Source organism: Octopus sinensis, linkage group LG2, assembly GCF_006345805.1.
Source record: "Octopus sinensis linkage group LG2, ASM634580v1, whole genome shotgun sequence".
Taxonomy (NCBI): Eukaryota; Metazoa; Mollusca; class Cephalopoda; order Octopoda; family Octopodidae; genus Octopus; species Octopus sinensis.
This window is the reverse complement of record NC_042998.1, coordinates 186392437-186411022: the sequence shown is the minus strand read 5'-3', so window position 1 is coordinate 186411022 and position 18586 is coordinate 186392437. Positions and strand designations below refer to the sequence as shown.

At 39.0% G+C, this 18586-nt stretch overlaps 1 protein-coding gene across 4 annotated transcripts; it reads left to right on the top strand.

Annotated features, from left to right (window-relative positions):
* Positions 1–1663: 1663 nt before the first annotated feature.
* LOC115232349 (cyanocobalamin reductase / alkylcobalamin dealkylase) lies at positions 1664–16472 on the top strand. Of its 4 annotated transcripts, none has more exons than XM_036500557.1 (5): positions 1687–1923; positions 10836–11033; positions 13532–13681; positions 15123–15428; positions 16168–16472. In XM_036500557.1, the coding sequence occupies exons 1-5, from the start codon at positions 1843–1845 to the stop codon at positions 16168–16170; spliced, it is 738 nt and encodes a 245-aa protein (XP_036356450.1). In that variant the 5' UTR covers positions 1687–1842; the 3' UTR covers positions 16171–16472. The 4 variants fall into 4 exon arrangements, with proteins under 4 accessions (XP_036356449.1, XP_036356451.1, XP_036356450.1 ...); XM_029802186.2 differs by having other exon boundaries at positions 1689–1927; positions 10836–11030; positions 13535–13681; XM_036500556.1 differs by lacking the exon at positions 13532–13681 and having other exon boundaries at positions 1664–1927; positions 10836–11030.
* Positions 16473–18586: the final 2114 nt, after the last annotated feature.

The following is an 18586-nucleotide window of genomic DNA, read 5'->3' as shown; positions in this document are numbered from 1 at the left end:
TTGGACGATTAACTCGCACATTTTAGAGCTTCATTATTCAGGAGCAAAATCCTTTGAACAGGTTCCATTAGATTTTAATTTTGGAATCTGGGCATTAAGATGAATAGTATGAGATAAATATGTCATACAATTGAGTGGGCAAACAAAAATCTGAGACACTGCCTTGAAGAATTTTTTTATTTAGATAAGCTTGGTACTATCAGTCGCTTTTTGTCAAACCAGTAAGTTATGGGGATGTAAATAAACCAACAGCAGTTGTCAAGCACATGATGAGGGAGAAACCCAGAGACAAAGACCATAATACCTTACATATATAACATATCTCTTTACTTGTTTCAGTCATTTGACTGCGGCCATACTGGAGCACCGCCTTTAGTCGAGCAACTCGACCCCAGGACTTATTCTTTTTGTAAGCCCAGTACTTATTTTATCAGTCTCTTTTTGCCGAACCGCTAAGTGACGGAGGCATAAACACACCAGCATTGGTTGTCAAGCAATGCTAGGGGAACAAACCAGACACACAAACACACACACATACATATATATATACATATATACGACAGGCTTCTTTCAGTTTCCGTCTACCAAATCCACTCACAGGCATTGGTCGGCCCGGGGCTATGGCAAAAGACACTTGCCCAAGATGCCACGCAGTGGGACTGAACTCGGAACCATGTGGTTGGTTAGCAAGCTACTTACATATACAATTGATTTCTTTCAGTTTCTGTCTATGAAATCCACTGACAAAGCTTTGGTTGGTCTGAGGCATATATAGCAGAAGACACATGCCAAGTTACCACACTGTGGGACTGAACCCAGGACCATGTGTTTTGGAACCAAGTTTCTTACCACACAGCCACACCTGCACCCTTATATATGTGTGTGTGTGTGTATGTATGTGTGTATATATATGTATGTATATGTGCATGTATATATATATATCTATCTCTTATGTATAAATGTATGTGCGCATATATATATATATATAGGTATATGCGCACATATATATATATAAACATATATATATAGTAAGCACATATACATATATAAAAACACACATAAATACGCACACATAAACAAACACACACACACACATATATATATATATACATACACACACACAAGCACATATATACATACACTCACTTACTCACGCACGCACACACACACACGCGCGCATACACACACATACACATATTGACTCCTGCTAGAAGTCAATTTGTGTATATATATATATATGTACATATTACATATACGTATATATATATATATATATATATACATACGGGTGTGTGTTTCTCAATGCAAGGCCTAAGCACAGACAAATTTGGCATGAAGGCTTTTCATTGCTCGAGAATTTTCTAGCAGGATTCAATATGTTTTTTGTGTGTATGTGCGCGCGCGCGTGTGTGTGCGTGCGTGAGTAAGTGGAGTGTATGTTATATGTTTGTGTGCGTGTAATATATAATATATATATATGTGGTGTGTGTGTGTGTGTGTGTGTTTTGTTTATGTGTGTGTTTATATATGTATATATACTTACTTATGTCTGTATATACATGCAACTTTTCTTAGGAATTTGAATTCCAAGAAAAAATTATTTACTAAAGATTTACGTAAACCACGCCTCACGCCTTTGTATGCTGTTCGTAGAATATGCCTCGAATTCTGAGAAGTCATTATGCCTGTGTGTGTGTGTGTGTGTCAAATATATATATATATAGCATCTCGTAAGATCTACGCACGCAGACACACAAAGCTCCGTAACATCGTTGAGGTACAGTTGTCTCTCCTTGAGATATTAGATAATTGTTTACAAGTTACGATCCGTACAGAATCATCATGGCCAAAGAAGCAGAAGAAATTGTTCGGAGGGTTAACGAAATCCTCGGCCCATTTGGTTTTGAGGCGCATCCCTTCAAAGTACGTGAGTTAACAATTATATATATATATATTTGATGCAGCACGGGTTTTTTTTTTCAGTGAACAGGTCGCGGATTTTAGCGACGAAAATATTTTGACAAATTAAACTTAAATGTTGGAGTGAATCGAACGGCTTTTGTGTGTTTCTTAAATGGCTTACAAACACCTTCCACGCTGCAATTGTTTTCGTTCCAGCACACGATCTCAGATCAAATCACTTGCTATGCGAGTACATCTCCCTATATATTTGTTTCTTTGTCTTTAGTGACATAGAGTAAACGAATCGAAAACAACGGATGTTTGGGTGATAGCACGTGCTGGCCATTTTACGCAATTTATTTTGTTGACAGAATTTGCGGTTAATTCTTATATGCCTTCATATGTCATATGTAAAACTATGGAGATGTGGATCACACCTGCTCGTTCGGCCAATGTGGATCACACCTGCTCGTTCGGCCGATGTGGATCACACCTGCTCGTTCGTATTGTAAGTCAGCTCTAGTTGGGGGCTGACTTAAGTTGCTCAATAGTATTTGGTTGTGTCATTCTCTGGGGGCGCATTTTCAAATGGTTTTGTCTCTTACACTCTCCTCTCTTTGTAAATAAGTACTTTACTGGTGAACTGGGTGTGGTCGCATACTAGAGTGTTTTGTATATTCTACAGACTTTATTTTAACTGATTGTTTAACTACTCGTTAAGGACTGTTTTGAAAATTGAGTTCTGTTTTATTAGTGTTTATATTTTCGTCTAGAATTATAAATTTGACAGTCTTTCGGCACATCCTTACTGAAATCACTGACCTTGATATATTTAGATCCATATATATGTCACTTGAGGCTATCTTTCTATGGTCAGGAAAAGCGGATACTTGTATATTAATAAAAAGGGTGGGAACTCGTTAGAGGTCGGGAAAATGTTTAGTGACGTTTCTTCCGGCGCTTTAGGTTCCGAGTTCAAATTCTACTGAGATCTTCGCCTTTGGGAGGCGATGAAGCAAGCATCAGTCAAGTCCTGAGTTCGATATAATTGACTTAACCGTGCCCTTATTATTGCTGGCCTTGTGTCTAAATTAGAAAGAATTATTTATCAATATCAATGAAATACATATAATTAACAAAAATATATTTCATTAGCGACATACCTACACAATTGTGCCCCACCGACTTTATCTCCTCATAACTTCCAGAAAATTGGATATTTTTAATGAAATTGTCAACAAATACGCTTTAGATGGTGTTGATTCTGATTATATCAGAAATTGTTGTGAAAAACAAAAAAAAACAGAACAATTCCCGACGGTGGGGAGAAGAGTTTCGGTAAATTCACACGAGTCAGTTTTGTTTCCTCATAACTTTAAGAAAAACATATTTTTTAATGAAATTTTGTACAAGCATCTTTCAGAGTAAATTACCATTATATCCGGATATGATATAATGGCTCCTTTGTGAGCCGCTCTCCGGCTATCTATCTGCGGCTTTATATAGCTATGGTACAACCTCACCTGGAATTTGCATCACCGGTCTGGAACCCCTATCTTGCCCAGGATATTAATCGTCTGGAAGCCGTTCAGCGACGTGCAATCAAAAGAATACCCTCCATCAGGCATTTGCCATATTCTGAACGCCTTACTTCCCTGGGCCTGGACACATTGAAACTCCGACGTCTGGCAGCTGACTTGGCAGACACCCATGAAATTATTAACCATCTTACTAACAATAATTCTGAGCACCTTTTCAAACTCCACCTGTGTAACATCCGTGGACATGTTTACAAAGTCAGAAAACAACACAGCTCTCATGACTTTCGGAAACATTTTTTCACGCTTAGAGTTGCTGAAGCATGGAACAAACTGCCGGCATCGGTTGTCGGAGCACTGCATCCTTCAAAACTTCCATGCTACCTGAGATTCGCCAACACTACACCTGATTTTCTCCACTCCATACACACGCAAGCATGTATATGACTGATACACTGTTCACTTTCCAGACATTTGTACATTACTGCATATGCTTTATACGCACTTTTGACAATTTGTGGTGGACCTGAGCACTGTATACAATAATTTCATTATATATATATATATGATGTGAAAAGAAAAACGGTGAGCGCGCACACACATACACATTTCTTTTCGGAATTCTAAGTTTCACTCTATAAATGTATGTGATTGTGTGTCAGTATGTATGTGTGAGAGCCCACTATCTTTTCGGTCTTTATTATCCGATATAAACGTAATCTACACATTCTGAAAGATGTTTGTTGAAAATTTCATCAAAACTAATGTAGTTTTCTGAAAGTTATATTGGCGATCTTTCGTCTCTAGTAGACCTTTCCGTCGATTTCCGTAAAAAATTATTTTTTTTTACATATGGGCTTGCGGGAACTTTTGAAGTAATGAGAGCGAAAGAGACTAAGAGAAAGCGATTGTATGACGAGGGAAGTTCTCAGTTATCTCTCTCTTTCACACATTACTCTCTCTGTCTCTTCACACACACTAACAGAAGCACTTCACTTATACAACATACTGTCTGTCTCCCACACCCCATCAAACACACACACATGTACATCAATGCTTCCCCTGGACGGTAACTTCAAAAGAACTTCCCTCGTCATAAAATGGCTTTCTCTTAGTCTCTTTCGCTCTCATTACTTCAAAAGTTCCCGCAAGCCCATATGTAAAAAAAAGAAATTTTTTTACGGAAATCGACGGAAAGGTCTACTAGAGACGAAAGATCGCCAGGTACTTTGTAGGTATGCCTCTTTAGTTCGGTAAAGGAGATTTTATGAGGTTCCCGTCTTTTTCAACTGAATTATGTACGAAAGAGAAAATGTTTTTTTTTTTCTTTTTATCAGTAATCGAAGTTTGATTTCGGAATCCAAATACATAAACAGTTGTAAACTTTATATATAAAAGTGAAGTTGTGTGTCTGTCTCCTACGATTTAGATTCCTAACTACTCCCACATTTTGCGGTGCAGTTTAACCAAAACCGGGTATCTTATAGTCGTGATTCATATCGAGCCCTTCTGGGTATTAGCGCGCGTCTACGATGAGTCTACGATTTTAAAAAAAATTTACCATCATTTTTTCCATTTTAATGCATTTTTGGCATATATAAGGGAAGTAACTCTCTAAAAATGTCTACGATGAGTCAACGATTTAAAAAAAAATTTACCATAATTTTTTTCCCATTTTTAATGCATTTTTTTGGCTATAACTCTCTAAAAATGCTTATATAGTTATTTCCCTTACAAGCCCGAGCAACGCCGGGCGATACTGCTAGTTTTTTTATAACACTTAACCATCATACTACCATCTTCTATGCAGACCCGGATATGAAGAAACTAAATAGTACGAGCTGATGAAAACAAGATCCCGCAAGAAGTGTTGTGTTCCGAAACAGATAAATCGGCACTCTTTCGTTTTAACCGGCTGTGACGCAGTGTCGTTTGACATCTTGCCCATTTCAACGTTTTTATCAGCAGCTGTTATTATTGTTGGTTCCCCGAGCCAACATTGATCAAATACACTCCAGCTGTGATATTGATTTTTTAATTTTTATATAGGACAATATTATTAGCCAACGTTTCCTTTCTTTAAAAGTGATGAGAATGGGATACGAGCGACATTTGGCTGCTGTTTCTAATGTCTATGTAGAGACTTCATTGTTTCCACAGATCATCTCTGATCAAACAGATCTGTAACCACCCTGTCCTTTCTGCTTCCCTTATTCTCTTTCTTTTTCCTTTCTTTCTTTTATTCTTTCTTTCCTCCTTTCTTTCTTTCTCTCTTTCTTTCTTTCTTTCTTTCTTTTTCTTTCTTTCTTTCTTTCTTTCTTTCTTTCTCTCTCTCTCTCTCTCTTTCTTTCTTTCTTTCTTTCTTTCTTTCCTTCTTTCCTTCCTTCCTTCTTTCTTTCTTTCTTTCTTTCTTTCTTTCTCTCTTCTTTCTTTCTTTCTTTCTTTCTCTTTCTTTCTTTCTTCCTTCCTTCTTCTTTCTTTCTTTCTTTCTTCTCTCTTTCTTTCTTCCTTCCTTCCTTCCTTCCTTCTTCTTTCTTCTTTCTTTCTTCCTTCCTTCCTCTTTCTTTCTTTCTTTCTTTTCTTTCGTTCTTTCTTTCTTCTTTCTTTCTTTCTTCTCTCTCTCTCTTTCTTTCTCTCTTTCTTTCTTTCTTCTTTCTTTCTTTCTTTCCTTCTTTCCTTCCTTCTTCTTCTTTCTTTCTTTCTTTCTTTCTTCCTTCCTCCTTCCTTCCTTCCTTCTTCCTTTCTTTCTTTCTTCTTTCTTTCTTTCTTTCTTTCTTTCCATGGTGTAAGCAGAGGGCTCCACCATAATCTGGTTGATATTTTTGATTTTTTAAAAAATACCTTTATTTTAGGATGGGATATTGTATTTTCTTTTTTATGTAAACTATCAAATTTAGCCTTAATACCCAGTAGGTCTGAATACTTAAACTCATCTTTTTTCGTTTTTCTGAGGAAAATAAATCAGTTGTACCAATCTATCTCTTCTTTTTAGAGTTGGTGTAGTAATATTTGGATTTATGTAACAACAATGTTGTTTGAAGATTGATTTAAAAAATGATTTTGTAAATAACTTGACACTCTGAAAAAGGCTAATTGAATGCCAAATGTATTGGCATTCACAAGTTTCACTTCTAAGCAGGTAAAAGAAAATAAACCCCAAGAAACTATAAAAATCCATGGAAAAATATAAAAGATTGAATTAACCTGTAAGGCTCAGTTGTTAGTGTACACAAATTCTGTTGTTGTAATATCCAGCAGTCATGATTAGAATAAGTTTTGCTGACGAGGTATTATTAGACCGACTGAAAATTTACCTAAGTTGTCACAGTAACCCTGAAGATCACACTCACCTGCACTGCATTCCATATTTAATTAACTGTAACTAATTAAAAAAATTTCAAGGTGTCATCACTGCCATTTGTTTTTTACCCCAAGTAACTATTTATAAAATTAAAATGATTACCAGGCCCTGGCGTCCAATGGGTTTAAGGACTGCATCTCCTAAATGTTGGGCCCTAGCACCTGCAAAAGGAAGCGCCAGTGGAACATCATTTGGTTTACCCCCACCTTTCTCACTCAGTGTTAAAACTTGTGTGGGAAAGTCCTGGCATCCAGTGGGTTTAAGGACTGCATCTCCTATATGTTGGGACCTAGCACCTGCTAAAGGAAGCGCCAGTAGAACATCATTTGGTTTGCCCCACCTTTCTCACTCAGTGTTAAAACTTGTGTGGGAAGGCCCTGGCATCCAATGGGTTTAAGGACTGCATCTCTTATATGTTGGGACCTAGCACCTGCAAAAGGAAGCGCCAGTGGAACATCATTTGGTTTGCCCCACCTTTCTCACTTGTGTGGGAAGAATATTCCTTAGGTTAGCAGACAAGCACTGTATGCAGACACATGGGTACAGACACTTGTTCAATAGGCACAACCTAAGGGTCCCCTTAAGTTGCACTCCCAACATAAAATGAGTACTGGTAAGCAGTCATGGAAAGCGAGCAGAGGCTGGTTGCTCATGCAGTGGGTACAACGACTGCCCAGTGATGCAAAACTATTGGTCACTCTATGACTAGACATATATTTAACTTCATGTAAATACTTTACTGCTCTAACTTTAGAGCAGTGGTTTTCAACCAGAGTTCCGTCAGTACAGTCCAGGGGTTCCGCAAGAAATTACAAAAATGCTAAAATCGACAGTAATTTTTAATTCTCCTGTGCAGATATGTGTGCATAAGACAATTAAATTATTGCACAGGGGTTCCTCGAGCCAGTGGAATGTTTCCTTGGGGTTCCGCTCCAGCAAAAAGTTTGAAAAGCACTGCTTTAGAGTGTGCTTCTGTTTTGGATATATGATCCACTGACAATATACAGGGTCATCAAAAAAGGTTTCTGTGATTTCAGAATGAAATAATTAACTTTGTATTAAAGGCATACTATTTATTTATACACCAAAACACAGAAAATCTGGCTGTGTGGCAAGTAGCTTGCTTACCAACTACATGGTTCCGGGTTCAATCACACTGCGTGGCACCTTGGGCAAGTGTTTTTAACTATAGCCTTGGGCTGACCAAAGCTTTGTGAGTGGATTTGGTAGACGGAAACTGAAAGAAGCCCGTCGTATATGTGTGTGTGTCTGTGTTTGTCCCCACCTCAGCATTGCTTGACAACCGATGTTCGTGTGTTCACGTCCCCGTAACTTAGCGGCTTGGCAAAAGAGACCGATAGAATAAGTACTAGGCTTACAAAGAATAAGTACTGGGGTCGAATTGTTCAACTAAAGGCGGTGCTCCAGCATGGCTGCAGTCAAATAACTGAAACAAATAAAAGAATAAAAGAAAAAAGAACATTATTTAGTAGGTTTCGATATGAGCTCACTTTGTTGCCCAGCAAACATCTAAGGAATACTCGACCTCCCTCTAGGTGTGCTGAATCATATCAGGATTCACAGTTGCTATCGCCACATGGATTCTCTCTCTTAAATGTTGCCGATCCCAGATTTTTTCTGTATTATCTTCAGATAACCCCAAAGAAAAAGTCCATAGGAATTAGATCAGGGCTTTTAGGTGGCCCCAAAACAGGACCATTCCTTCCAATCCAATGGCCAGGGAATCTGTTGTTGAGAGCTTAAATTGTCACGCATTATTGCTGCAGTGAGCCAGCTGGAAAATTACACTTACTCCTTTCTCTCTTCAATGTTTGCAATTTGACAGAACACATAAATTTCCAACATGTCCAAGTAACTAGCGCCCATAATCATGTTTTCTGCAAACATGAAAGAGCCGACAGCATGATCATGCAACAGTCCACACCACACATTAACCCTGGGTGAATCATGGACGTACTGGCAAACTTTATTGGGTTGCTGAGCTCCCCATATCCGACTGTTATGTCAGTTAACAATCATTTATGTGGAATGTTGCTTCATCACTAAATAAAATTCTGTTAAGATAACTATCAGTGTCATGAATTTCTCTCGGCATCATTACAGCAAATTCATTTCATTTAGGCCTATCTCTCTCCTTAATTTTATGCTTCATTTGAATTTTGTAAGCATGCAGTCTTAGGCGTTTATGCAGCACATTTTGAATTGTTGTTTTAGGCATACGAATTTCCAAACTATGTCAAGCAATGGACTTCTTAGGACTACACAAGCATGACAGTCTCAGACGCTCCACATTCTCTTTCGATGTGTGTGGCCAGCCTGGAGGTTTCATAATGTTTACATTCCCAGTTTCTTTAAACTGGTTAAACCAACGAACAATGGTTTTGTAGCAATATTGCTTTCTTCATTGCTATCTTCACTGTTTGAGAAAAATATTAAGAATGATCTCGTTTGAGATTACAAACATCTTTGGCTAGTTTAACCTTGTTGTGTCCACTGATCTGATTGGTTAGCATCTAAGCGTGGTCTGTCTCTCTACTTATAACGCAAATATTATAAGCATGCATTCATGACACAACACTACGCTAATAATAACAAATCACTTTGTACACTGTGAATAAAATCTATCTTCTCTTTATAAAAGTAGAACGGTTTTTGGCGTCCTTGATTCATTTACTTTGGCACTGTATATAAAACATGTATTATGGCCAATATAACATTATGTTATGTTATGTTATGTTGGGATGCGGCCGTGCACTGAACAAGAGGAGCAATATGTCACCAAACATCTCACATACAGTCGTATACCAACATAGTTTTGTTTGTAGGTGGATCTTGTCCATAAGTTTGGCGAAAATGCCGCTGCACTAAAACAACTCACTTAAACTCAGTGTACCACAACACACACTGTGCTTTCTGCTATACAGCCGCCATGTTTGGTGTGAAGTAATTGGCCAGTGACAAATATTAAATCTCCTACAGTTGTTATTCAGTCCCACGTTGATTTCATGCACATCACTTGCTTATAGCTAGTGCAATTGACAACTAAAACCACAGAAACCTTTTTCGATGACTCTGTGTGTGTGTGTGTGTGTAGGTATTTATATATGTACATATACATGCACACATACATATATTCAATAAATTATTGAGTACTTATATTTTCATCATGTAATTTTACAATGAAACCTATTGAATGTTATTTGATTTTGCAGCATGTTTTATTGCTATGGAACTTTCTCTTGCACCTTCTTCCCTTAAAACTTTTATTTTGTCCTTTTTTTTTTAAACTAGTATAATATTTTAATAAATTTCAAGATTTAAAAAAAAAAAGTGTAATCTGTTTTAACAACTGGATGCATTTTCACCCTCCGAACCAATTCTCAGATATATTTGTGTGTATGTATTTGTTTGTGTTGTTTGCTTGTGTATCAACACTTTTTTAGTCAGTAGTTGTGCTTGTCTGTTCCAACAGCTCAACAGCAGTTCCAATATGCAAAGACCAGTGGAAATGAAGTGTCTTACTTGAAAACAGCAAGGGTTGGTGTCAGTAAGAGCACCCAACCATTGAATACTGCCACAATTACAACACATCCAATAAGTGCCAGCATGGAAAAAGTAAACCTAAAAACTATCTGGCACCTGTGTCCGTGGCACATAAAAAAAAAAAAACACCATCCGAGCGTGGCCGTTGGCCAGCCTCGTCTGGCACCTGTGTCCGTGGCACATAAAAAAAAAAACACCATCCGAGCGTGGCCGTTCGCCAGCCTCGTCTGGCACCTGTGTCCGTGGCACATAAAAAGCACCCACTACACTCACGGAGTGGTTGGCGTTAGGAAGGAGGGCATCCAGCTGTAGAAACACTGCCAGATCTGAATGGCCTGGTGCAGCCTTCTGGCTTCCCAGACCCCAGTTGAACCGTCCAACCCATGCTAGCATGGAAAGCGGACGTTAAACGATGATGATGAATGTATATATTTACTGACTTTTGATTTTAATTATTCTTTCTCTTGCAGGTAAAATGGTACAATGAACTTGTTGGACCAAACTATCAACTTGAATACCATGATGATACTTTCGCATTAATTACCATCAGTACTCCTCAAATGTTTGAAAAAGCATTCAAACCATTCATTTATAATATCTATAAAAAAGGTGATTTAGCTCCTATTGATCATTGTGTTAAGTATTATACGGAGGAAATAAAAACGGTAAGTTTCGTATTGTAACATTCATTGTAGTGGTGAACAATTCTTGCATAAAGTTTGTCAGAAAATTGGGTCATGCAGTTTAATATGATGGGTTGTAGTTATATTCATGGTTGAGAAAGGGTTCCTCCATAGGATCCCTATAGTAAAATCATGAGCACGCACACGCCCATGCACACACCCACACACACACACACACATACACACACACACACACACACACACACACACACACACATACACATTTTTTTCGGAATTTTAAGTTTCACTCTATAAATGTATGTGATTGTGTGTCAGTATGTATGTGTGAGAGCCCACTATCTTTTCGGTCTTTTTTTTTTTTTTCATATTAAAATCCAATATAAACGTGGGAAGCTTGGAGATCATGGAGTCTCTCCAGGTCAAGCCACTATTTTTCTGCATTGAGAGGTCACAGCTCCAGTACTATGGACGTGTGATTAGAGCTTTGCAAAAAAGGATCACCAGACAGTCTTCAAGCTGAGCCAACCAGCAGGAGGTCTAGGGATTGACCAAGAACAAGATGGTTGGGCAATATTCAGGGTTGGTCACACTTGGGAATCCAACAGGATACTGCAATGACAATTGATTCTGATAGGACCCTATTGAGGAGATAACTGAAAACTCTACCCTAATGACCCTTTTAGGAATAGTTGGTGGAAAAGATAAATGGATGAGTTGTAGCACAGCACAGTGTTGTGATGAAGGAGAGAAAGAAATATTGTAAATCAAAAGAATAGTGTTAGTATAAAATGTTATGGTTGAATGGAATGATAAGTGGTATATAAAATAATAATGTAATATATAATATATAATGTAATAATGTAATGGAAGCACTCCGTCAGTTACGACGACGAGGGTTCCGGTTGATCCAATCAACGGAACAGCCTGCTCGTGAAATTAACGTGTAAGTGGCTGAGCACTCCACAGGAAGAAAGAGTGAGAGAAAGTTGTGGTGAAAGAGTACAGCAGGGATCACCACCATCCCTGCCGGAGCCTCGTGGAGCTTTAGGTGTTTTCGCTCAATAACCACTCACAACGCCCGGTTTGGGAATCGAAACCGCGATCCTACGACCGCGAGTCCGCTGCCCTAACCACTGGGCGTAAGTATTATGAAACAATGTCAGTATTTTACTTAGTGTTACAATATGCTGTGTCATGTGATATCACCATGTACAATGTTCCATTGTATAGGACATGTAACAATATTACTGGTGAGCTGGCAGAAACGTTAGCACACCGGATGAAATGCTTAGCAGTATTTCATCTGCTGTTATGTTCTGAGTTCAAATTTCACCAAGGTCGACTTTGCCTTTCACCCTTTCAGGGTCGATAAATGAAGTACCAGTTACACACTAGGGTTGATGTAATCGACGTAATCCGTTTGTCTGTCCTTGTTTGTGCCCTCTGTGTTTAGCCCCTTGTGGTTTGTAAAGAAATAGACATATAATCATTATAATTTTAATGTCCACTTTTCCATGCTAGCATGGATCAGATGGAATTTATTGTGGCAGGTTTCCTATGTCTGGATGCCTATCTTGTCAGCACCTTTCATCTGTTTCCCAGTAAAGTAGTTTTCCCCATGGCCAGACATATTTTCACAGAAAACTGGAAATGAATAACATCACATTAATGATAGTGATGCTTACTTCTCCTATCACATGATGTCAAAACAAGGAGATACAAACACACACATATTTACATCATCATCATTATCATCATCGTTTAGCGTCTGTTTTCCATGCTAGCATGGGTTGGACGGTTCTACTAGGGTCTGTGAAGCCAGAAGGCTTCATCAGGCCCAGTCAAATCTGGCAGTGCTTCTACGGCTGGATGCCCTTCCTAACGCCAACCACTCCGTGAGTGTAGTGGGTGCTTTTACACGTATAATGAGCTTTCAGTTTCTGTCTATCAAGTCCACTCAGAAGGCTGTAGATGGTGTGGGGCTATACTAGTGGACACTATACAGGAAGGGCATCCAGCTGTAGAAACACTTCCAGATCAGACTGGAGCCTGGTGCAGCTTCCTGGCTTCCCAGACCCCGGTCAAACTGTCCAACCCATGCTAGCATGGAAAACGGACATTAAATGATGATGATGATGATGATGATGATGATGAATCAATTATAAAAGGATTCAAATAGTTGATCAAGATGCCTTTTAGTTGGGAACCAAACTTCTTAACCACACATTTATGCCTGTGAAATATTGTTTTCAAATGCTTGTAAGTTACCCTAGAATTGGTTGATCCTTTATCCTATCTCGTTGGATGTGGTTGTTTTGAAAGCATTGTAACAATGTAAGAATGGATTAAAAAATATCAGGAAATAATTATTGTTGTTAGCAACAAAATAATTCTCTTTTTATGTGAATGGCATATATTACGATTTCAAAACTTGACTTCATGTATACTTTCCTTTATATTTATGCTAGTAGTTTTAGCTCAAATATTGATCTTAATTCTGAATTTCATTTGCTCTCTATTTTCAGGATTATCCTGATACAGATCTGATATATGACTTTGACCAGAAGGCTCCTCGACTTTACAGTATACTAGTACAAACAGCTGCACATGTTGCTGGTGCTGCATATTATTATCAAAAGAAGGATGTGATAAATAATCCTTGGGGAGATAAGGTTTGTTATTTGATGTTGCTTTTATCAAATTTATTGTTATTGTGGTTTCATAGCTTGTAGCTGTTAACTCTACAAGATTAATGAAATAAAAACCAGTAATAATCTAATGTCAATTTATTGATAATCAAAAGATCAAATGGAAATTGTAGATGTGATACTTGTGCTGGTGGCACATAAAAAGCACCATCTGAACGTGGCTGATGCCAGCGCCGCCTTCACTGGTTTCCATGCCGGTGGCACATAAAAAGCTCCGACTGATCGTGACTGTTGCCAGCCTTGCCTGGCACCTGTGCTGGTGGAACATAAAAAGCACCATCTGAACGTGGCTGATGCCAGCGCCACCTTCACTGGTTTCCATGCCGGTGGCACATAAAAAGCTCCGACTGATCATGACTGTTGCCAGCCTTGCCTGGCACCTGTGCTGGTGGAACATAAAAAGCACCATCTGAACATGGCTGATGCCAGCGCCACCTTCACTGGTTTCCATGCCGGTGGCACATAAAAAGCTCCGACTGATCATGACTGTTGCCAGCCTTGCCTGGCACCTGTGCTGGTGGAACATAAAAAGCACCATCTGAACGTGGCTGATGCCAGCGCCGCCTTCACTGGTTTCCATGCCGGTGGCACATAAAAAGCTCCGACTGATCATGACTGTTGCCAGCCTTGCCTGGCACCTGTGCTGGTGGCACATAAAAAGCACCATCTGAACGTGGCTGATGCCAGCGCCACCTTCACTGGTTTCCATGCCGGTGGCACATAAAAAGCTCCGACTGATCATGACTGTTGCCAGCCTTGCCTGGCACCTGTGCTGGTGGAACATAAAAAGCACCCACTACACTCACGGAGTGGTTGGCATTAGGAAGGGCATCCAGCTGTAGAAACATTGCCAGATCAGACTGGAGCCTGGTGCAGCCTCCTGGCTTCTCAGCCCCCGGTCGGACTGTCCAACCCATGCTAGCATGGAAAACGGACATTAAACGATGATGAATCAGTTATAAAAGGAAATGTCCATTTTACTCTGTGAAATTAAATGAGCATTTAAACTATTGTCAATACTGTAACATGTATTGATTTACTAATGTGTATTATTTATCATTTTATAAATCTTTATAGATGTTAGCTGAAATTTATATACTGGAAATTAGGTTTTGATTTTAGGATGATGAAAGTATTTAAAAATCCTTACTGAAAAGTACAATATCCTGAGTTTTTATAATTACTGCATAGGAAACTCTGTTACAATACATTCATATAATGAATGATTTTCACCATACTATACAAATCCTTATATTCTTTTTTACAGAAAACAAAAAAACAAAAAAAAGGAAGATGAAGACAAACAATTAACAAATTCTTTTTCTATTTATTCACTTTGATATTGTAATGTTTATTAACAGACACAAGAACCTGGAAAAATTATTCATTTTCTTTACTATTTCAGACCATCTTTGGAATTAGTATTCATCCGCAATATGGTGGCTGGTTTGCTATAAGAGCTGCTATTATCTTTAAAAATCTCAAGTTTGCAGACTTAAAGAAGAAAGACCCAGTTGATGCTATACCAGATCAAGAGACTAGAATAAAACTACTAAACATGTTAAATGAAGATTGGGAATATTGGAAAGCTCGTGACATAATAAAAGTGTCTGAAAGATATACAGAAGAGGCCATTAATTATTTCAAAACACTTCCCAAAGATAGGTACAAATTAATTGAAGATATGCAGGCAAACAGGAAGAACAATGCTTAACCCTTTTGTTACCAAGCCGGCTGAAACCGGCTCTGGTTCTGAGTACAAATGTCTTGTTTTCATAAGTTTTGAATTAAAATCTTCCACCAAACCTTAGTCACAATTTATGTTCCTAACACTAGCTTAATGATAACTAAGTTATTTTACTAAATTCTTTGTTATATTTAAAGTAATTGAAAGAAACATCATCATCATTCATCATTGTTCGACCGTAGTTGAGACACTGGAATTTACCATGCTACGCCAGACTTCACGGTCCATCATGGCATTACGGAGGTCCTGTTGCTGGATGCCTGTATCCCTGGAGATTAAATCAGGGTAGGAGAGTGTGCTCCCTCTGGTATTGCGAGTAGATGGCTTCCAGAGGAGAAGAGTAGAAATTACCTCTTTTTCAGCTCTACAACAATGTCCAGCAAACTGGACTCTCCTACCTTTCACAAGAGATGATGCAGGTGGTAGTTTCCCATATATTTGCATTTTGATGGCGCTTCCACGAGAGATTTTGAGCTCTCATAAGGAGGCGAGTGTAGGTTCCATCCAACCGCCTCTCAAGCTTCTTTGATAACGTCCAGGTTTCTGAGCCATATAGTAGAATTAGTTCGACTGTGGCTTTGAAGATTTCAAGTTTGAAGTCTCTACTTAGATTTGATGACCAGATCTTATGCATGTCATTACAGGCTGACCTTTCTAGAAAGAAACACAGAGCACCTCAAAAGAAATACAATAACAAAAGGGCTAAATGCTTCTGTGATTTATTATATATTCTAATACAATAGCTTATTATACATGTATTCTATAACAGATTATGTATTTACATATACAAATGCTTTTACTTTTTATAAATGTTATGGGGTATCGTACGTGTAATAAAATACAATGTGTGTCTTGTTGGTCATGCTGGTAGAAAAAGGCTAAAAGAACAAATGTAGTGAGAGTGAGTGGCAATCAGAAGTGCTAAATAAAGGAGTACTGTAGTAAAGGGTTTTCTTCTGAAATCTCTGGCATTTTAATGAAAATAAAATTGCAAATTTTTATTATAAATTGTATTTAGATTGTCAGTTTATCACACTCATGCACACACATTCATGTGTTTCCATATGTATTCATGGGCATGGTTGTATATAAATATGCATGTGCATCTTTGAGTATATATACATACACACATGTATATATATATATATATAGTAGTAAAAGAAAAGAGGAATTTCGATTATCCCTACGTGGTGAGTTGTAATCATCATCATCATCATTTAACGTCCGTTTTCCGCGCTAGCACGGGTTGGACGGTTTCGACCGGGGTCTGGGGAGCTCGGGACTGCCCCAGGCTCCAGTCTAGTCTGGCAGTGTTTCTACAGCTGGATGCCCTTCCTAACGCCAACCACTCCGCGAGTGTAGTGGGTGTTTTTTACGTGCCACCTGCACAGGTGCCAGAGGGGTCTGGCATCGGCCACGTTCGGATGGTGCTTTTTATGGGGGGGGGGTGCAGAAATATAGGGGAGCACCAGTGGGAGGGATGGTTCAGAGGACAGGTACTAGGCAAGTAGAACGTAGGATATCGAGAGAGGGGTAATGCATGGTGAAATAGCGTATTGAAGAGGGGGCTTCAAAGAGTAGACACCTATAATGGTGGTGGGGGGGTGCAGAAATATAGGGGAGCACCAGTGGGAGGGGTGGTTCAGAGGACAGGTTCTAGGCAAGTAGAACGTAGGATATCGAGAGGGGTAATGCATGGTGAAATAGCGTATTGAAGAGGGGGTTCAAAGAGTAGACACCTATAATGGTGGTGGGGGGGTGCAGAAATATAGGGGAGCACCAGTGGGAGGGGTGGTTCAGAGGACAGGTTCTAGGCAAGTAGAACGTAGGATATCGAGAGAGGGGTAATGCATGGTGAAATAGCGTATTGAAGAGGGGGTTCAAAGAGTAGACACCTATAATGGTGGTGGGGGGGTGCAGAAATATTGGGGAGCACCAGTGGGAGGGGTGGTTCAGAGGACAGGTACTAGGCAAGTGGAACGTAGGATATCGAGAGAGGGGTAATGCATGGTGAAATAGCGTATTGAAGAGGGGGTTCGTAATGTATATAAGAAATTAAAAAAGGAAAATGTGTATTTTCCTTTTTTAATTTCTTATATATTGTATATATGTATATATATGTATATATATATATATATATAAAAGCCTCGTCTGGCACCTGTGTCGGTGGCACATAAAAACACCATCCGAGCGTGGTCGTCTGCCAGCCTTGTCTGGCACCTGTGTCGGTGGCACATAAAAACACCATCCGAGCGTGGCCGTTCGCCAGCCTCGTCTGGCACCTGTGTCGGTGGCACATAAAAAACACCATCCGAGCGTGGTCGTCTGCCAGCCTTGTCTGGCACCTGTGTCGGTGGCACATAAAAACACCATCCAAGCGTGGCCGTTCGCCAGCCTCGTCTGGCACCTGTGTCGGTGGCACATAAAATCACCCACTACACTCTCGGAGTGGTTGGCGTTAGGAAGGGCATCCAGCTGTAGAAACACTGCCAGATCTGACTGGCCTGGTGCAGCCTTCGGGCTCCCCAGACACCAGTTGAACCGTCCAACCCATGCTAGCATGGAAAGCGGACGTTAAATGATGATGATGATGATGATGAAATATATGTAAAAGTATAAATGTGTATATATATATATATATATATATATAAATATCTATAAATGTATTTATATACTTACAAGATAAAGGTATAGTCATAAAATGATTATATCAGTTGCCTAGCACTTAAAAATGGTCGTATAGGTAACATTAATTTTTTTAATGTTTATAATTATAGAGATATAGTTATGGGCCAATGACAAGCACCAATGCTAGAAATAAGTATCAAATACCTATAATCCACTCTACAATTTGTTCTATATATAAGACTAGCAGTATCGCCCGGCGTTGCTCGGGTTTGTAAAGGAAATAACTATAAAGCATTTTTAGAGAGTTATAGCAAAAAAATAGCAAAGAAATTGGAAAAATAATGATGGTAAATTTTTTTTGATAGTTAAAAAGGTCGAGTTGCATTCCCTAGACCATCTGTGGTTTGTGTTTCTGATTGTCGACCCCATGTCGAATTTATCTTTCTTTTTCAGAACTGGGGGAACTTTTCAAAATTTTCGCTGCGTTAGTTTTG